Source organism: Engystomops pustulosus, chromosome 4, assembly GCF_040894005.1.
Source record: "Engystomops pustulosus chromosome 4, aEngPut4.maternal, whole genome shotgun sequence".
Lineage (NCBI taxonomy): Eukaryota > Metazoa > Chordata > Amphibia > Anura > Leptodactylidae > Engystomops > Engystomops pustulosus.
In genome coordinates, this window is record NC_092414.1 from 216,980,756 (window position 1) to 217,001,757 (window position 21,002).

The 21,002-nt window shown below is 48.2% G+C and overlaps 2 protein-coding genes across 4 annotated transcripts; both read left to right on the forward strand.

The window, feature by feature from the left end:
- Window positions 1-411: 411 nt before the first annotated feature.
- On the forward strand, window positions 412-3,561 carry LOC140128340 (zona pellucida sperm-binding protein 3-like). The gene is made up of 8 exons (XM_072149972.1): window positions 412-896; window positions 1,297-1,415; window positions 1,657-1,760; window positions 1,833-2,010; window positions 2,083-2,203; window positions 2,756-2,847; window positions 2,938-3,071; window positions 3,301-3,561. The coding sequence occupies exons 1-8, from the start codon at window positions 438-440 to the stop codon at window positions 3,549-3,551; spliced, it is 1,458 nt and encodes a 485-aa protein (XP_072006073.1). The 5' UTR covers window positions 412-437; the 3' UTR covers window positions 3,552-3,561.
- Window positions 3,562-7,864: 4,303 nt separating this feature from the next.
- LOC140128337 (zona pellucida sperm-binding protein 3-like) lies at window positions 7,865-19,630 on the forward strand. 3 transcript variants are annotated; one of them, XM_072149965.1, is made up of 8 exons: window positions 7,865-8,411; window positions 16,992-17,110; window positions 17,650-17,753; window positions 17,825-18,002; window positions 18,071-18,191; window positions 18,683-18,774; window positions 18,868-19,001; window positions 19,358-19,630. In XM_072149965.1, exons 1-8 carry the CDS (start codon window positions 7,914-7,916, stop codon window positions 19,612-19,614), a joined length of 1,503 nt encoding a protein of 500 aa, XP_072006066.1. In that variant the 5' UTR covers window positions 7,865-7,913; the 3' UTR covers window positions 19,615-19,630. The 3 variants fall into 3 exon arrangements, with proteins under 3 accessions (XP_072006066.1, XP_072006067.1, XP_072006068.1); XM_072149966.1 differs by lacking the exons at window positions 16,992-17,110; window positions 17,650-17,753; window positions 17,825-18,002; ... (2 more) ...; window positions 18,868-19,001; window positions 19,358-19,630 and adding exons at window positions 8,717-8,835; window positions 9,043-9,146; window positions 9,219-9,396; ... (2 more) ...; window positions 11,147-11,280; window positions 11,559-11,824 and having other exon boundaries at window positions 7,874-8,411; XM_072149967.1 differs by lacking the exon at window positions 7,865-8,411 and adding an exon at window positions 15,590-16,068.
- Window positions 19,631-21,002: the final 1,372 nt, after the last annotated feature.

A 21,002-nucleotide genomic window follows, 5' to 3' on the forward strand; every position in this document is an offset into this window, starting at 1 on the left:
AACAAACGTAAACGGTAATGTAATTAGGCAAATCACCTCTCATCAGCTATTGTAATGTGTTTCAAACGCAATGAAAACGCAACCAAAGCGCAACATGTGAACGCGCCCTCATAGGCCGGCGCCACACAGGGCGCTTCCATAGAAACGCCGATGCGGTCGGGCCGAGGCCCGCCCCGGTGGGCGCGACTTTGTCTGCGTTTGCGTTTGCAAGCGCAGACAAAGCGCCCTGTGTGGTGCCGGCCAAAGTGGCCTGAGTTCCATCCACTTCATTGCCATATCCTCATCAGCTGAGGTATAATGAGGTATAATGAGGTGTAATGAGGTATAATGAGGTATAATGAGGTGGAGAGATGTCCATGTGATGTCCATGTGATGGGTGGGGTATAAAGCTCGGCTCCTCCACCACCTCCTTGTATGACTTGTGTCCTGCAGGCAGGATGGAGCTCTGGGTCAGGTGGTTGGTACTGGTTCTTCTCTATGGGTCGGGCTTTGGCAGTGTCTTGGCTAGACAGCGGCGTCAGTCAGATGCTTGGTGGAGGAGTCATCAGCCTGGATGGGGACAACCTGCATCTAGACTGGGCTCCTCTAGAGGAAACCCTTGGGCTCAGCCAGTGTCTGGTTTTGGGCCTTCAAGGGGTGCTGCACCTGTGTCTGGTTGGGGCTCCAGGTATATTGGAGGAGCCCATCAGTCCCGGCAGCTTCCACCCTCATCCTCCCCCATCAGTGTGCAGTGTGCGGAGGACAGGATGGTGGTGACTGTAGTCAGGGACTTCTATGGTAATGGAAAGCTGGTGAAGCCCTCACACCTGAGCCTGGGATCCTGCCAACCTACTGCCGTACAACCTAATGATGTGGTGTTTGAAAATGGCCTTCAGGAATGTTGGAGCAATGTAGAGGTAAGTTAGTTTTATATTTTATGGTCCATACAATAATGGGTGTTTGTGGGATGGCCAATATTATGCCCCTCCATCTAAGGAGGCCTGTGAGTTTATTAATGCAACTTTCCTTACAGAAACAAAATTGGTTACCTTTAAGTGCGTATTCACATGATCAGTTTTTCAGATGCAGTTTTTGATGTCCAAACCAGGAGTGGAGTGAGAGTAGCGTCTCTCAATGATCTCATGTTCTTGGGAACCATTGGGATCCACTCCATAATCTGAACATTTGAATGCACCTTTTGTCTTCCAAACTCCAACTACTGATTCCTTGACCACAAGTTTCCTGATTGTCATGGATCTTTTTGGATTTTCTAAAATTATGTATATTCTAACTCTTGTGTAATCTTTCTCTTGTTAGATGACCCCAGACTGGCTCATCTACAAGGTGAACCTGCGCTATGCCCCAACTTCTTTCAGCAACATGCCCATTATCCGGTCCAACTCTGCTGTGGTCCCCATCCACTGCTATTACCCACGGTGAGCATACACCTAGTAGTAAGTTCTGGAGATGTATTTAATAAAGCTGTAGTGTTCCACCAGTGTGATGTGAGCACTGCTAGTGCCATGTGATGCATCCACCATATGGACCTAAAGGCCCTGTCTGTGGGGCACAATTGTCTCCTTTTGCAGCATTGTTGTATTTATCACCTCCAATGGGTGGGTGACTCTTCTGTATAATCACACGATGATTTCATCTGGGAACCTCTGTCTTGTCTAGACATGGTAACGTGAGCAGTAATGCCATCAAGCCAACATGGAGTCCCTACAGCACCACCGTGACCTCAGAAGAGCGGCTGACCTTCTCCTTGCGGCTCATGAATGGTAAGAAGACCTTCTTGTACGGGGTAATGGTGCAGTCTCTAGGTGACTACTAATACTCCAATATCTCCTTAGATGACTGGAGTGGCCCCAGGGACTCTCTGGTCTTCCAGCTCGGTGACCTGTTCTACATTGAAGCCTCTCTGGACACTAAGAACCATGAGCCCATGATGCTGTTTGTGGATAGTTGTGTGGCCACCACTAATGAAGATGTGACCTCCACTCCTCGTTATGAGATCATCTCCAACAATGGGTGAGATTCTACCATCAATCCTGTAGTAGCCTTCATGTAGTCCATACCTACAACTAATCTCCTCTCCCACAGGTGCCTGATGGATGGGATGGAAGAAGATTCCTCTTCAGTCTTTGTTTCTCCAAGATCTCAACCCAATGTTCTCCGCTTCATGGTTGACGCCTTCAGGTTTGCAGACAGTGCGGTCTCTATGGTAAGTTGTAGGGTCTGAGATTTCCTCGAATGAATTTCATTTTTAGGTTGGTTTCCTGCTACATATCACGGCTACTCCACGCCCCAGTAGCCTCTTTTCTGCACCTACCATGTTGTCTTCAGCGTGCAGCTCCTTGGAGCAGCGTGCCCTCGTCTGAATACCTGGCGTTCTGCGCGATGTGTTGCCTCATGTCTGGCTACTCAACGCCCCAGTAGCCGCTTCAAAAAAAAATGTACATGCCCACTTATTAAAGCTTACTAAAGGATAGCTGGGACGTGAAGATTACCCCAAAAAAGGGGCTATCCTCACGTCCCATTCATCCACCTACCACCCGATCTACCTTTATAGGTAGAATCGTGTTGGTAGTCTCCTGTGGGGTGGTCTAGCTTCCTCTCATTCTTCAGATGGAGGACACGCGTGGTTAAGGGCAATACGACCCTTGATATGGGGCACTGACTTGATTATGCACAAACGATGAATGTAAGACCCAAAAGTGTAGACTCGCATGGAGTATTTCTAGCAGTCAGTAATTTTTGAAGAATTTCTTCCCAGATCTACATCACGTGTTCCCTGAGAGCTGCTGCCATCAACCAGACCCCAGATCCAATGAACAAGGCCTGCTCCTACAACAAGGCATCCAGCAGGTAAGACCATGTACAAGGCTCTGTCTTGAAATGACTTTACAACCTCCGTTGGTGTCTTGGATTATTACTTAATGGCTACATCTCTTCCAGTTGGTCTCCTATTGAAGGCCCAAGTGGGATCTGCCAATGCTGCACCACCGGGAACTGCGCTACTGCCGGAGGCCAGAGAATGTCCTGGGGCTCATCACATGGTAGACCAAGAGGACGTGGCAAGAGGGATACTGGTGAGTGTCTGACACCTGATCTGTGTACAAATGGGGAAAACCATTTACTTTTATTATAATGCTTGGCCTAGGTCTTCAGGTTGTAGATGCTTAGCTGTTGTATCCATCTAGTCTAGGAAACTTAAGGCAATTTTTTGCAAGAAATGGCATTTTCACCCCTTCCGGACATGTGGATTTCCTTGCCTATTAAAACCTTCAAATTTATGCTTCTTTATATTTCTTCCTGCAGGATCCCATGTAGAGAAGCATGGCCGGGCCACACTGGGTCCTCTTCTAGTGACTGGAGCCAAGTCCAACCAGATCTCCGGAGCAGGAACCTCCCAAGCTTCCAGGATGAGCGCAGGACGGGAACCTCTACAGCTGTGGGTGCTGGTGGCCATCGGCTCCGTCTCTGCAGTGGTTGTGGCTGTTGTCCTCACTATTGTTGGGAAATGTCTTCTGGGGAGATTTTCCCACAAAGAATCTGCAGAAATAAAGTAATTTTGCTAAATCGTTGTACTGATCTTTAGTCTCCTTGGATTGGGCTGAACTTGTAGTTGCATTGACCCGGGTTCATAGTTTAGTATTTTGCTACCTCCAAGATAAGATATTGGGGATATGGAGGGGTGCTGTTAGGTGGGGAGGATGGGTGTGCATATTACCCAATGCACCCAACAAATCACTAAAATACAGACTAGGAGAAATCTGCCACTTGGTCTCTAGAAGGTTCACCATGACTGTTCTAAGTGGATTTTTTTTTTTTTTTTTTTTTAAAGAATTTAGTTTTTATGGGACTTGATAGCTGTAAAGCATATAGGCATTGGGTAATGACTGCTCAGAGGTGGCGGCAGTCAGGACAGGGTGCAGCCCCTTTAATTGGAGGATGCTCTTCCCTCTTATTCAGGTATGAGATGGACATGTGCTGGGGGCGGGGCTAGTAATGTGGGTGGTACAGGAGGTGGGCAGAAGCACAGCAGAAACTTGCCCTTTTCTTCATCAGTTTTCCCTCCCCTTAATTTTTTTTTTTATGTTCTTTTGTCATAGCACAGGGGTGAGCTGAGAGCCATGAACGCCACATATTTTAAAATGTTGTTCTGTAAGAGCCGTACAATATGCACAAATCCCTCCCAGTATATAGGTAGCCACAGCACATGCTTCCCCCGAAGATGGGTAGTCACAGCATAAAAGAATATTCACCTACCTGCGCTCCCTGCAGCCAGCTCCTCATCAATCCCACGCTCTACTTTGTCCCAGGCTTAGACAATGGCGCCTGTGTCGCACAAGATGTAGGCAGTGGTAACAACGCTGCCTGTGATCAGTCTAAGGGTGATGTCACACATGGCGTTTTTGGGCTGTTTTTAGTTAGTAAAAAAAAAAGCATGCGGTTTTTTTAAATCTTAAAATGCCATGTGTGACATCACCCTTAGGCTACATGCACACTGGCTGCGTGCAGGGAGGGGAGGAAGGGGCCTACTGCCCCTCTCCATAGGGATGTATGGGGCACGGTACCGTAATATGGGAAAAGATAGGGCATGGTTTTATCTTTTCCCGGGGTATGGTGCCACACTGTACGCCCATTGCAGTCTTTATTATAACTTCATCCAAACATAAAAACTGCAACATTTCGATTCCAGTTGAATCTTTCTCAAACAAGTGCTGGGAGAAATATTCAACTGGAATCGAAACATTGCAATTTTTATGCTTGGATGAAGTTATAATAGATTTCTTGGAACTGTACCGAATGAAAAACAAAGCAACGTAATCTTTTATACAGTGCCATCATATATTCATGATTAATAACTGATACTTTATGGATTCCGATAGTTGCTCGTTACAGATGATGTTACAATGTTTGCTGATGTACAGGCCCGTAAGCTCCTCTATACAATGTGTGACTGTAACATTTGTAAACTTTTATTGAACGGAAAAACTGATACTTTGTAATCTAAATGGACGGATACAATTATGGCGATCCGTTTTATTACAAGAAAACTGCAAAACGCTGAAGGAAATTGGCCCAAGTTAAAAAGAAACCTGGGGGGGGGGGATTCCAGACTAAGGCTATATTCACACGAACGTATGGGGGACGTATATACGGCCGATATACGTCCCCCATACACTTCTATGGGCGCACGGCACCCTACGGGAGCGGTACGGTGCGGCACCGTACCGTTCCGTACCGCACACGTGCGGCACCGTACCGTTCCGTACCCGGGAAAAAGATAGGACATGTCCTATCTTTTCCCGTAATACGGCGCCGTGCGCCATAGGTTGCTATGGAGAGGGGCGGGGGTGAGCTGCACTCACCTCCTCCTCCTCTCCCCGTACACTGCCGTTGCCCGCTACGGTACGGGCGGGCAACGGCAGTGTGAATATAGCCTAAGGGTGATGGCACATGTATGCGTTTTTAAGCAAAACGGGCCGAAAACGGATTAAACGCATGCGTGTGACTTCACCCTAAAGATACCTGCCCCCCCTCAATGACTTGTAGCATAAGAGTCAAATCGCCCCCCCCCCCCACGGCCACATCAGCCTTGTGGTCGCCCTCGAAGGGCTGGATGGCATTTTATTACCGTATACATGTATCTACTGGATCTAAGGCACCGCGGGGCCTGAGAACACAAGGGGCCGGATTTGGCCTGTGGGACTGTTTAAAATCTGGGACTTGTAGGTTGGACTTGTGTCTTTATTTGACCCTGGATACTATGAAGAACCACATCACCATCTCTGGGGAAGCTTCAAAACCGCTGAGGCACAGGCGAGGGCAACGTGAATTTCACTGATCAACTGCCAGAGAAAAGATGGACCAGTCACGGGTAGAGATAAGCGAACACTAAAATGCTCGGGTGCTTGTTACTTGGGTCGAACTTTTCCCGATGCTCGAGTGCTCTTATCGAATATATTTTTCACTGAAAGAACACATTGCAGATGTGCAATGTGTTCTTCACACATATTGTTCTTCACAGACAATGCGCGTGAAGAAGACTCGTGACTAGAGATGAGCGAGATACTTGTCCGAGCAATGAGCCGTTTCGAGTACGCTAATACTAGAACGAGCATCAAGCTCGGACAAGTATCTCGCTCATCTCTAGTCACGAGTCTTCTTCACACGCGTTGTCTATACGTAAAAAACACAAAGTATAAGAGACGCAAACAAGGGTCCTGCGCCATCTGATTATGAGCTCGGCGCACGCATCCATGACCATTGGAAACGACTGCCCTGGACGCACACTCGGCCAGGAATAGGACCTGCTCCATCTTCTGGGTCTCGGACTGTCAATCATGCCCATAGAAGCAAATGAGGAGCCTGAGGGCGGTTTCCCACGTGGCGTTTTTGTCGTGTTTTTAAACGCATCCAAAACACAAGTGTGAGGAGGGGGGTTTGGCCAAGCCCCTTCCCACCTGCGTTTTTGGATGCGTTTAAAAACACAACAAAAACGCCACGTGGGAAACCCCCCTAAGGGCCCATTCACACATTCAGTTTTTCCGATGCAGTTTTTGAAGCCAAAATTCGATGTGGTTCACAAGGTATTTTCAAAAAACACAACCGCTTTGAAAAGCGCAATGAAAACGCACCTCAAAAACGCAAACACAGAAAACACAAAGTTAAGACACTTAAACCTAAAACCGATATACAAAACTAATGCATTTTATAAGGATAAAAAAGTGCACCAAAAACGCCACGTGTGTCACCGGCCTCATGGGTGAGGAAATATCACTGAGAGAAGCTGCTCCTTCTCTTTTTACCCTCCACTCCTGGTTGGGACATCAAAAACTGCATCTGAAAAATTTGAACGTGTGAACGCAGCCTTATTTTATGAATGCAATGTTAACACATATGTTAACAAAACGTTAATGCATGCTTTTTGTTAACTTTACGTTAACAAATGTAAACAGTAATGTAAATAAGCAAATCACCTTTCCTCTGTTGTTGTAAGCCGGGTGACACACGTGTCGTTTTTGTTGCTTTTCTGCTGCGATTTGGAATGCATTGCAAACGCATGGGCTTTTACAAATGTGTAAAAACGCAGTCATCACCTCCCGGCTGTTTGTGCGTGTAATCACATGCGTTTCTAAATGCAGACCCCAAAACGCAACCATTTTGAAAAACGCAATGGAAACGCACCTCAAAAATGCAGACAAAAAAATGCAGGGGGGAGAACGCCAAGTTAGGAAACTTTATCCGAGAACTCATTGAAATCCCATTGAGGGCGCGTTCACACGTTCCGTTAGCGCAGCGTTCATAACGCGATGCTAGCGCATAGGGGGCGGGGCTCGGGGTGATCACATATGCGTTTCCAGAGAAACGCATGCGATCGGGTTATCTTGCGCATATGCGATCGGCCCGAGCCCACGGAACGTGTGAAGCGCCCTGAAAAAGCCAATACGCAAATATAATGTGTTTTTCAAGGAAGCAGAAACACAATGAAAAAAAACCGCAACAAAAACGCCATGCGTGTCACCGGCCTAATGCGTTTCAAAACACAACCAAAACGCATTCGAAATTCATCATGTGAATGCAGTCTGAGGGCGCGTCCACACAATGTGTTGCGTTTTTTGATTTTTTTGCGGTTGTGATGCATTCCAAGGACTGGATCACACGCGGAGGTTACATTGGGTTTCCACCGCATTTTCTAAAGCACAATGTGACCTCAACGTGTGATCAAAAAAATGTGACAAACCTCAGAATTACAACCATGGTTCTCCATTGTCCTATCATCAGGTCTGGGACCAGCTGAGGTATAATGAGGTATAATGAGGTATAATGAGATATAATGAGGGGGAGTGATGTCCATGTGATGGGTGGGGTATAAAGCTCCGCTCCTCCACCACCTCCTGTATGACTTGTGTCCTGCAGGCAGGATGGAGCTCTGGGTCAGGTGGTTGGTACTGGTTCTTCTCTATGGATCGGGCTTTGGCAGTGTCTTGGCTAGACAGCGGCGTCAGTCAGATGCTTGGTGGAGGAGTCATCAGCCTGGATGGGGACAACCTGCATCTAGATTGGGCTCCTCTAGAGGAGTTCTCCCAGCTGCTTCTAGACCAGGTGCTCCGAGAGGAGATTTTAGGGTCCAGCCAGTGTCTGGTTTTGGTGCGCTAAGAGGTGCACAGTCTGCTTCTGGTTGGGGCACCAGGTATTCTGGAAGAGACTTTCAATCCCGGCAGCTTCCACCTTCATCCTCCCCCATCAGTCTACAGTGTGCGGAGGACAGGATGGTGGTGACTGTAGTCAGGGACTTCTATGGTAATGGAAAGCTGGTGAAGCCCTCAGACCTGAGCCTGGGATCCTGCCCACCTACTGCCGTACAACCCAATGATGTGATTTTCGAAAATGGCCTTCATGAATGTGGGAGCGATGTAGAGGTAAGTTGTAATCTATATCCAGACTGTCCACACTAGATCCCTTCTATCCATGGCTTATGCCATTGGTGGAAGAAATGCATCTAAGGAGGCCTGTAGTGCCCCCGTCTTCTGGAATATTCTGCTTTGTCACCTTTTTAGGTGGCACTAGTCCCTTTACCATAGAAAGATCTCTATTTGTACTTGGGTTTCCATTGACCGCATGCATATAAACTGTATCTCTGTAGCTTCTCTGTTTTGCGTTGTGGCCTTAGTACAAGTCTTAATAATTGAAGTGTGGTCTAACCTTGTGACCTTCCTTTTTCAAGATGACTCAAGACTGGGTTGTGTACATGGTTAAACTGTTCTATATCCCAACAACCTCCAGCAATGCACCAATCAGAAGATCCAACCCAGCTGAGGTCCCCATCCGGTGCTACTTCCCCCGGTGAGTTTATACCTATGGTAAGTTATATGTTCCTAGCAACTTAAGATTTTTAATGGAGTCTCTAAAAATGCCCCAGCCTGAAGATCCAGGTTTTAGATAAAGAAGGTTCTAAAGAAAACTTGACTTGGGACCCCCTATTCAAAAAAAAGCTACGCTGCACTCCCATCTACATCTTCATGAACTTGTTCATGGTGTCCTCCTCTCTAGACATGGTAACGTGAGCAGTAATGCCATCAAGCCAACATGGAGTCCCTACAGCACCACCGTGACCTCAGAAGAGCGGCTGACCTTCTCCTTGCGGCTCATGACTGGTAAGAAGACCTTCTTGTACGGGGTAATGGTGCAGTCTCTAGGTGAATACTAATACTCCAATATCTCCTTAGATGACTGGAGTGGCCCCAGGGACTCTCTGGTCTTCCAGCTCGGTGACATGTTCTACATAGAAGCCTCTCTGGAAACTAAGAACCATGAGCCCATGATGCTGTTTGTGGATAGTTGTGTGGCCACCACTAATGAAGATGTGACCTCCACTCCTCGCTATGAGATCATCTCTAACAATGGGTGAGATTCTACCATCAATCCTGTAGTAGCCTTCATGTAGTCCATACCTACAACTAATCTCCTCTCCCACAGGTGTCTGATGGATGGGATGGAAGAAGATTCCTCTTCAGTCTTTGTTTTTCCGAGATCTGAAGCTAATATTCTCCGCTTCATGGTTGATGCCTTCAGGTTCAAGGACAGTGCGGTCTCTATGGTAAAGATCTAGTGTTTACAGACTTGGCCTTAATTTAGAGATTTCATACCCAATGTTACCTTTAGAGCAAATGCTTAGCAGATCGGAGAGGTGAGACACTGGCACTAGTTATGTTGGCTACTGTCTCCTAAAATGAATTCCAAATTCTATAAAGAAGCTACGGCTGAGTGCAATCTGTAATGACCCTTGACCCTATAATAAATAACCATGGGAAAAGAAGAAATCCAGCTCAAAGTCCTCAGTTATGGCAAATTTTTATGACAAAGCGTGTCATGACGTGTCGATCACTTGGATTTTCTTCTCTTCCTTGGTGGTTGGTTTGGGTCTCACTGGATCAGCGCACCGTCCATCATCTGGCAATTGGGAACGGTTGATCTGGTTATTATAAATTGTTAAAAACCCACTAATTAAAAATGGACCTGGGGAAGCCCTCATTGATTGTGTGACTTCACAATACAAACTCAAATCCTAGAATTGTACACCGTGTCCTGGTGCTCTTGGTCATGCTTTCCTGACTCATTTTTTTTCAATTACACAAGTCTCCTGTGCTATTATAATATATAAAGATCTGTCTTCCCAGATCTACATCACGTGTTCCCTGAGAGCCGCTGCCATCAACCAGACCCCAGATCCAATGAACAAGGCCTGCTCCTACAACAAGGCATCCAGCAGGTAGGATCTCCCCAAATGTGGTTGTGGCTGAAATATTTGTGAGTAATGCAGTATATACTAGAGCAGGGGTAAGGAACCTTTTTAGCTGAGAGAGCCATGAACGTCACATATTTTAAAATGTTATTCCATAAGAGCCGTACAATATGCACATGCCCCAAGTAGATAGCTGGTCCCAGTGTCACAGGTGCCCCTGCGATCTACGTCTTGATCCTGTACCTCGACCTGGTGGTACCATGCTGCAGCAAAACCATCCTGCTTTGTGGCGGGCTCTGGCGAAGACCAGGTGCCACTTAGATTCCGGTCCTAGGTGTCTGCTTACATCATTATCATTAGTGGTGGTCCAGGGGGTACACTACTCCAAATCTTGACACCCACCACATGCCTTCCAGTAGATAGGTAGTCCCTGCACATGCCCCCAGTAGATGGGTAGCCACAGCACATGCCCGCCAGTAGACCTGGGTCGTACAAAGGACATAGGCAGAGGTAACATCGCTGCCTGTGTCCAGTGATCAGTCTAAAGATCTCTGGACACAGATCTCTGAGAGAGCCAGATGCAGCCAACAAGAGCCATATCTGGCTCCCTGGCCGTAGGTTCCCTACCCCTGTACTAGAGTATAAGCAGAGTACCTTCTGTACTTGCCTTCCTGACTCCTCCTGCAGGTCTTCTTCCAGTGCTCGGTCTCTGGCGCGCTGCTGCTTGCTGACGTCATAGTGTGCAGGGAGCACAGGCGACGTTGGCAGTGCACCGGAAGAAAGGGGACCTGCAGCAGGTGTAGTGAGTTTTTGTTAATATTGGGTACCATGGCTTGTACTTAAGTATATATGGTAGATGAGTCTCGGAAAAGCTTTCAAAAGCTGGAATTAATGACCCTCAATATCTTCCAGTTGGTCTCCTGTTGAAGGTCCAAGTGGGATCTGCCAGTGCTGCACCACCGGGAACTGCGCTACTGCCGGAGGCCAGAGAATGTCCTGGGGCTCATCACATGGTAGACCAAGAGGACGTGGCAAGAGAGATGTTGGTGAGTTGGACATCTCCATGGCCATCTAGTCATCACCTCCAGAGTTGACTGGTACTGGCCTACGTAATGGACACAGGTAAACCCCTACACAGGAGTAGTTACTTGGCTTTGTGTGGGACCCTGAACTAAAGTATCCGACTCGTACCTGCATATTTTTTTATTGCAGGGGCTCAGAATCCTAGAGCGCCCTGGTGTTAAATAAATTTCTAAAGCATAAAGGTTCTGCAACTATTTACAACTACAGGAACTTGATATTGACACTTGTCTGTTTCCACCAGGATCCCATGTAGAGAAGCATGGCCGGGCCACACTGGGTCCTCTTCTAGTGACTGGAGCCAAGTCCAACCAGATCTCCGGAGCAGGAACCTCCCAAGCTTCCAGGATGAGCGCAGGACGGGAACCTCTACAGCTGTGGGTGCTGGTGGCCATCGGCTCCGTCTCTGCGGTGGTTGTGGCTGTTGTCCTCACTATTGTTGGGAAATGTCTTCTGGGGAGATTTTCCCACAAAGAATCTGTGCAGAAATAAAAACACATTTTTGTTAAATCCCTGGTTTGTTCATTGGCTTTCTGATGTCAAAGTAAAAGCTGCCAAATTTTGAATGGAAGACATGGGATTATTAAGTGTCCAATCCTAAACTGGTCTCACAAGTTCGGTGGTGGTTCCATCATGTGACAGTCTGAGGTGACATTTTAGAGGTATCAGAGCCTGGATTTGGTTCGGGCTGACAATTTCCTCCAGATTAAAGGGCACCTACCACCACGAATCTACCTATAAAGGTAGATCGGGTGGTAGGTGGATGTATGGGACGTGAGGATAGCCCTTTTTAGAGCTAATCCTCATGTCCCCGCTAGCGTCACATAAACTTTATTGCCCTAATATGTTAATTTAATTAAGCGGCTACCGGGGCGTGGAGTAGCCGGACACGAGGCTACACGGCGCGGCTACTCCACGCCCCAGTAGCTGCTTTCCACCGCCTACCCTGTGATCTTCGGCGCGCAGCTCCTGGCAGCTGCGCGCCCTCGTCCGAGAAGCCGGAGTTCTGCGCATGCGCAGTAACTCCGGCCTCGTTCCCGAGATCGCGCATCTTGGCCGGAGTTACTGCGCATGCGCAGAACTCCGGCTTCTCGGACGAGGGCGCGCAGCTGCCAGGAGCTGCGCGCCGAAGATCACAGGGTAGGCGGGGGAAAGCAGCTACTGGGGCGTGGAGTAGCCGCGCCGTGTAGCCTCGTGTCCGGCTACTCCACGCCCCGGTAGCCGCTTAATTAAATTAACATATTAGGGCAATAAAGTTTATGTGACGCTAGCGGGGACGTGAGGATTAGCTCTAAAAAGGGCTATCCTCACGTCCCATACATCCACCTACCACCTGATCTACCTTTATAGGTAGATTCGTGGTGGTAGGTTCCCTTTAAGGCTACATTCACACGATGTATGCCCGCCGTACCTACCGGCATCAAAATGACCAACAATACACTTGCCCAAAAGTATGATGGTGGACAACCAACGGGGGCTAATGGTACACCCAACACGTGTTTAGCACTGATGCTTCGTCAGGAGGTGAAGTGTTTGTGCCTCCTGTTGTATACACACTGCCGGTAATCAGTCTTCAGGGCGCACTAAGCGTGTAATGCACTCACACCCTGAGGTTGTGCGCCGAAACCACGTCACCAGGGCGCCTCGCCTGAATCACATGATTGGAAAGGCGATACCATGGAGATGCATTCCATGGCAGTGTACAATCCCATGTGCGCATGGGCACATCAACAGGAGGCCACAGTGTGATATAGCCAAGTTCTGGTTTATTCATAAAGCTGCGGAACCTCAGGGCGTGCACCTCGGCTGCTGCGGAACCTTGGGGGCGCGCGATAGAGATTACTGGATCCATCGCCTATGCTCTTCCCAACAGGGGCTCCACCCCCTCATGTGTCGGTCAGATACCCCGCCTCCATTCCAGAACTTTGCTCCACCTCATACTGTATAAGTGAAATGAGTGACAGCTTCTTCTCTGACTCGGTCCCAGGGAAGAGTAGCTGAGCCCCTCCATACAGGGCAGGCGTCTAACAGCAATGGGGGGGGCAACACTACGTTTACTTGTTAGATGCCAAGGCCAAAAGGCTGGGGCACATGGGCACCACCATATTGGCATCAGCTGTCACTGATTGGCTGCTGGCAGGTTGCTATGAACCTATTTCTGGGCGCGTTCACATGTTGTGTTTAAATGCAAAACGCATCAGAAACGCGTCCACAACGCAACGTATGACCACGCCCTCAGGCACCCGGCCTGTTATTCATCGAGCCCGTCAATTGCTGATACATATTAAGTTGCTTTTAAATGGTCATGACCCGTTCACATGTGACGTTTTTCTGCTGCCTATAAAAGCTTCACCAAAACACATGCGTTTCTTCCATTACGTCTGGACGGACACATTGATAGCAAAGTATCCGTTTTTTTTAAGGGCGCGTTCACACCATGCGTTGCATTCCAAAGGCTTCAGCCTGGATCACGCGCTGAGGTTACATTGTATTTAAGAAGATGCAGTGGAAACACAATGTAACCTCAGCGTGCGATCCAAGCTGAAGCCTTTGGAATGCGTCAAAAACGCATAAAAAAACCTGACGCAACGCATAGTGTGAATGCGCTCCTAAATGATCCGTTTAACAAATACTTTGCTTTGTGTCAGGCTGCACTCACACTACCGCTCCTTCCCACCACTAAAAACGTGAAGAACAGAGGTTTGATGGAGATTAAAAACCCCCTTGACATCGATGTAAGTTTTATGTCATCCGTTACCACCTGTTTGTCCGGATCCGTTATCCAGGCGAAGGAAAAGTCCTCCAGACCCTGCCATTTTTTCCATCAGGGTGCATTCACACGATGCGTTGCGTTGTGCGTTTGCCTTTTTGATGCATTCCAGAGTCTTCAGCCTGGATCACGCGCTGAGGTTACATTGCAGTTTAGCAGATGCAGTGGAAAAACAATGTAACCTCCGCGCGTGATCAAAGCTGAAGCCTCTGGAATGCGTCAAAAACACATAAAAAAACGTGACGCATCGTGTGAATGCGCCCTCAAAAAAAACGCACAGATAACAGATCTCTGCCTAAACGAAACATAAGAGGTGACATAAAATTTACATTGATGTCAATCGGATCTTTAAAGAGGACCTGTCAGGGCGCATTCACACAATGCGTCGCGTTGTGCGTTGCGTTATGTGTTCAGCCTTACACTGCTAGCGCTATCAGAAAGCTCCAACACTGCCGCGCTGTACACCGGAAACGCCGGACCGCTCTCGGACTGCAACTGCCTCTTCCCAGGACCGCCCCCCTCACTCCATAGGCCAGCACTCACTGCACCTAATCCCACCCCCAGCCCCGCCCCTCATGAATATGCAAGACCGCTTCCAGTGTGGTCGCATCAGAAACGCAAGTGGGAGGGGGGTCTGCTTGAAACGCGTGAGATTGACAATCAGTGTCCGCAAGAAACCCGGCCCAGTGCATTTTGATTCCATTACATACCAGAAGCGGTTACATTTTCATTGCGTTTGAAACGCATTACAACAGCTGAGGAGAGGTGATTTGCCATTACTGTTAACGTTTCAGTTCACAAAACGCATTGTAAACACGGTGTTAACGAATGTGTTAACACATGCGGTTTGTTAACAGATGTGTTAACATTGTGTTAACACATGTAAGCAGTAATGTAATTAGGCATATCACCTCTCATCAGCTGTTGTAATGTGTTTCAAACGCAATGAAAATGCAACGTGTGAACGCGCCCTAACCTAAAACCTGTTGAAAAAGTCAATATGCAAATATAATTCATTTTACATGGATGCGAAAACACTATGATAAAACTGCAGCAAAACGCTGCATGTGTCATCGACCTAAGGCCGCGGTCACACGTACCGCCAGGCGTCAAAAGGGGGCGGTCCTCGGCCCAAACACACATGCGTTTCCAGGGATAAGCTGATCGCATGCGTTTGGGCCGAGGACCTCCTAGCGGTACATATGACCGCAGCCTAACGTGTGACAGCAGCCGGAGGGCACCTTCCCGCGTGCCATTTTTGTTGCGTTTTTAAATGCATCGAAAACTAAAGTGGGAGGGGGGGTCTGCCTGAAACAATGAAACGCATGCATTTTGCCCAAACCCCCTCCCGTTTTAGTTAAAAACACAAAGAAAATGGCACGTGGGAAGGCGCCCTCAGCTGAGGTATAATGAGGTATAATGAGGTATAATGAGGTGTCAGGTGGAGAGATGTCCATGTGATGGGTTGGGTATAAAGCTCAGCTCCTCCACCACCTCCTTGTATGACTTGTGTCCTGCAGGCAGGATGGAGCTCTGGGTCAGGTGCTTGGTACTGGTTCTTCTCTATGGATCGGGCTTTGCCAGTGTCTTGGCTAGACAGCGGCGTCAGTCGGATGCTTGGTGGAGGAGTCATCAGCCTGGATGGGGACAACCTGCATCTAGACTGGGCTCCTCTAGAGGAAACCCTTGGGCTCAGCCAGTGTCTGGTTTTGGGCCTTCAAGGGGTGCTGCACCTGTGTCTGGTTGGGGCTCCAGGTATATTGGAGGAGCCCATCAGTCCCGGCAGCTTCCACCTTCATCCTCCCCCATCAGTGTGCAGTGTGCGGAGGACAGGATGGTGGTGACTGTAGTCAGGGACTTCTATGGTAATGGAAAGCTGGTGAAGCCCTCAGACCTGAGCCTGGGGTCCTGCCAACCTACTGCCGTACAACCTAATGATGTGATTTTTCAAAATGGCCTTCAGGAATGTGGGAGCGATGTAGAGGTAAGGTACAGGAACACAATTCTCTGACCTGTTAACTTTTCTGTGATGTTTGTGTAGACCTGTGTCTTCTATACATGGTCCACAAGGCATCTTCCATCCTTGCATTGGGGACTTTGCTATTCTATAGATCAGTGGTGGCGAACCTATGGCACGGGTGCTGGAGGTGGCACTCGGAGCCATTTCTGTGGACACTCAGACCATCGCTCCAGGACAAAGTTCACCAAATAGGACCAAATCCACCTGCAGTCCCGGGCAACTTAGAGATGTGTTAAAGTGACATTTCATTGGCTGTGGGAAAAGCGAGAAGGTGTTGACAGACCTGCAATGTCTCTGGAGGTCCTTATTCTGGACCCAGCATTCTTTCTCTACAGTGAGACCCTGGAGAGAAGCTACAACGAATGTCTGCATTTGTCCTTCTTTCAACTGTATTGGTGGCCTCAGGGGCTGATACGATTGAAAGATGCAGGAGAAGAGGGAGCACTAAGCTACTGCTTAAAATGCCATGTTGACACTTCACGGTATGTAAGCGGATTTGGGTTGTAGGTTGGGCACTCTGTCTCCAATAGGCTCACCATCACTGCTGTAGATGCTGTGCAAACAAGTCTCGATGCCTGAACGGATAAAGTAAACCATGGATCTGCCACCTCAAATGATCTACACTTGTCTATATTTTTGTGATTGTTCTGCAGTATATTCCCTCATGCTGGAATTCCAGGGGTGCAGGACTGTGGTTTGTTTTGGTTTTCACTTTTGAATTATTGTGTCCATCTCCTTTGAAAATGGACTAAGTGGAAGCAGCCCATGTATCCTGTAAGATCTATGTTGTCTCTTGGACTTCTTATACCCCGGTTACCTTGCTCCCTAATGTGCAGTGTTCTGAAGTGTTACCCTCACCTCTTGGATATTACCATAACCTCCTTTAGATGGATCCAGACTGGCTTATCTACAAGGTCAACCTCCACTACGCCCCAACTCCCTCCAGCAATGTGCCCATCATCAGATCCAACCCTGCCACGGTCCCCATCCACTGCTATTACCCACGGTGAGTCCATTTCCCAAACTGACACATTTTCTGTTGTCTTTCATATTCTCCTGGTCTGCCCAAGTTCTCTAGACCTTGTTTCACCGTAAATGAGTCCATGGCTGTTGTAGTAGCTTATTCTTTAATTCTTGGTGCTGCCCATGACCACCCGTCTACATTAAGACTTTATTTCCAGTCCCTCTACAAGGAATAAAAGGCCCCACCCTCAGTACACTGAACTAATCTGCATGTATGAACTCTAGCATGTGTGGTTTATACACAATGGAAGTCCTCTACGAGTAATGCTTGATCATGTGAGGCCCAGCAGTCCGGGAATGTCCTACAAAAAATCCAAATATCATCTTAGCTTCTACTTAAACTTGTTTCTAAGCTTGACTGGTTCTCCTGGATTCAGATGCTACTATCTTTAATCTGAATGGAAAAGTACATGGGTCATATTAATTTCTTTTGATTGTGTTGAGAAGCTCGAAGAACAAGATACTCTTCAGTAGGTTCAGTGTAAGATGTCTCACATCTGATAAGTATTCTGTCTTCTCTAGTCATGGTAACGTGAGCAGTAATGCCGTCAAGCCAACATGGAGTCCCTACAGCACCACAGTGACCTCAGAAGAGCGGCTGACCTTCTCCTTGCGGCTCATGAATGGTAAGAAGACTTCTTATAATGGATACTAATACAGTTTCTTGGCCTGTGTTAATGCTCCATCTCCTCCTTAGTGGACTGGAGCTCTCCCAGAGACTCTCTGGTCTTCCAGCTCGGTGACCTGTTCTACATTGAAGCCTCTCTGGACACTAAGAACCATGAGCCCATGATTCTGTTTGTGGATAGTTGTGTGGCCACGAGTAATGAAGATGTGACCTCCACTCCTCGCTATGAGATCATCTCCAACAATGGGTGAGTTGATACTGTCAATCCTGAATGGTCTTACGTGAGCCAGTTACCTACAACTACTTCTCCCACAGGTGCCTGATGGATGGGAAGGAAGTGGATTCTTCTTCAGTCTTTGTTTCTCCAAGACCCCAAGCCAACATTCTCCGCTTCATGGTCGATGCCTTTAGGTTCACAGACAGTGCAGTCTCAATGGTAAGCAAACTTTTACATGACCAGACCAAAGCTGGTCCAGATGCCTTCAAGCTAGTCTCCGCATTACTTGTTGGGGATCTCTGGGCTAAAAACTGTCAATCTGTGGAGATGTGACCTCTATATCATGGGTCCTAACTCCAATAGATAATGAACCTACTCTTGGGATGTGTCCCAAACAATGAGATGAGAAATTGACTTTCTTTTGCATTAACAAGTTACATTGTAGGGATGGTAACAAACATTAAGTCAGAAGTGAAGATCACAAAATGCCTGAGAATGCTGGTTCCTTGAGTTATTAGGAACACTGAGTTTTATCCACCATTACACCATGTACTTTTTCTAAACCAAATACAACTTTGGTAGTATCCAAAGTGATTAAAGCTGTTGGGGCGCTGTCTGGTGTAGCATGATGTTTGCAAATTTGGGACATAACACAAGATCATAATGGCCAATCTGATAACATAGACTCAATTGTATCTCTATGGTCCTAGATCTACATCACTTGTTCCCTAAGAGCTGCTGCCATCAACCAGAGCCCAGATCCAATGAACAAGGCCTGCTCCTACAACAAGGCATCTAGCAGGTAAAACTTATTCCAAATGGTCTTGATTCCAATGTAGATGGGGGGGGGGGGGGGATGTTTTATAATTAATATACTGGATCTCCTCTCTTCTAGTTGGTCTCCTGTTGAAGGTCCAAGTGGGATCTGCCAGTGTTGTGACAACGGGAACTGTGCTACTGCCGGAGGCCAGAGAATGAATTGGGGCTCATCTCATGGTAGACCAAGAGGTTTTGCTAAAAGAGATGCTGGTATGTCCTAGACATCTTTACTGGATGTCAACCTTTTAGGTTTACAAGTCTTCATTGGAAATGATCTAACATATCTAAGTATAGGGTTGTGTTGGAGGTACAGTAAGTTTATACTCGGTCTTGAAGCCACTAAGTATCTAGAAATCCCTAAAGAATTGTACTATATTCTGGGTTTACATCTTAAAAAGGAAACAAAATTGACTTTCCATCAGTAGATGCAGGTCCTTGATGATCTGTATCTAGACTGTTGGTTTGTTCCTGGCAGCAAGAAGTTGAGAACATTGTGTTTCTAAAAGCCCAAGGCTTGGATTTACCATGAACCTCTCCAAATGTATCAATACTTTCTTTTCTTCCAGCTGGATCTCGTGTAGCGCAGCATGCTCTGGCCACACTGGGTCCTCTTCTGGTGACTGGAGCCAAGGCCAACGAAATCTCTGGAGAAGGAACCATCCAAGCTTCCAGGATGATTGAAGACCAGTCAAGACAACCTCTAGAGCTGTGGGTGCTGGTGGCCATCGGCTCGGTCTCTGCTGTGGTTGTGGCTGTTGCTCTTACTATGGTTGGGAAATGTCTTCTGGGAAGCTTTTCCAACAAAGAATCTGTGCAAAAATAAACACGTTTTTGGTAAATTGTTTTACGTCTTGAATCATAATTCACTAGTGCAAAATGGGTTGGGTTTTTCTAGTTGACAAATGCAGCCTATAACCTCTCGGGGGCAGAATATGGAGGGACTTGAAGTGTCTTATTATAAATGGATCACTTGGTATCTGTGGTGATGGACAATCCAGCGATGATGGGGCAAGGTAGCCAACATCTCAACCAACATGTTCTTGGATTATCAGATGACCTCCTCTGTATAGTGCAGCGGCAGAGCCGTGTATCCCCTGTATAGTACAGCAGCAGAGCAGTGTATCCCCTGTATAGAGCAGAGCAGTGTATTCCCCCCCCCCTGTATAGTACAGCAGCAGAGCAGTGTATCCCCCCCCCCTGTATAGTACAGCAGCAGAGCAGTGTATCCCCCCCCCTGTATAGTACAGCGGCAGAGCAGTGTATCCCCTGTATAGTACAGCAGCAGAGCAGTGTATTCCCCCCCCTGTATAGTACAGCAGCAGAGCAGTGTATTCCCCCCCCCCTGTATAGTACAGCAGCAGAGCAGTGTATCCCCTGTATAGTACAGCAGCAGAGCAGTGTATTCCCCCCCCTGTATAGTAGAGCAGTGTATTCCCCCCCCCCTGTATAGTACAGCAGCAGAGCAGTGTATTCCCCCCCCTGTATAGTACAGCAGCAGAGCAGTGTATTCCCCCCCCCCCCCCTGTATAGTACAGCAGCAGAGCAGTGTATTCCCCCCCCTGTATAGTACAGCGGCAGAGCGGTGTATCCCCTGTATAGTACAGCGGCAGAGCGGTGTATCCCCTGTATAGTACAGCGGCAGAGCGGTGTATCCCCTGTATAGTGCAGCGGCAGAGCGGTGTATCCCCCCCTGTATAGTGCAGCGGCAGAGCGGTGTATCCCCCCCTGTATAGTGCAGCGGCAGGGCGGTGTATCCCCCCCTGTATAGTGCAGCGGCAGGGCGGTGTATCCCCCCCTGTATAGTGCAGCGGCAGGGCGGTGTATCCCCCCCTGTATAGTGCAGCGGCAGGGCGGTGTATCCCCCCCCCCCCCTGTATAGTGCAGCGGCAGAGCAGTGTATCCCCCCCCCCCCCCTGTATAGTGCAGCGGCAGAGCAGTGTATCCCCCCCCCCCCTGTATAGTGCAGCGGCAGAGCAGTGTATCCCCCCCCCCCCCTGTATAGTGCAGCGGCAGAGCAGTGTATCCCCCCCCCCTGTATAGTGCAGCGGCAGAGCAGTGTATCCTCCCCCCCCTGTATAGTGCAGCGGCAGAGCGGTGTATCCCCCCCCCCTGTATAGTGCAGCGGCAGAGCGGTGTATCCCCCCCCCCCCCCCCTGTATAGTGCAGCGGCAGGGCAGTGTATCCCCCCCCCCCCCTGTATAGTGCAGCGGC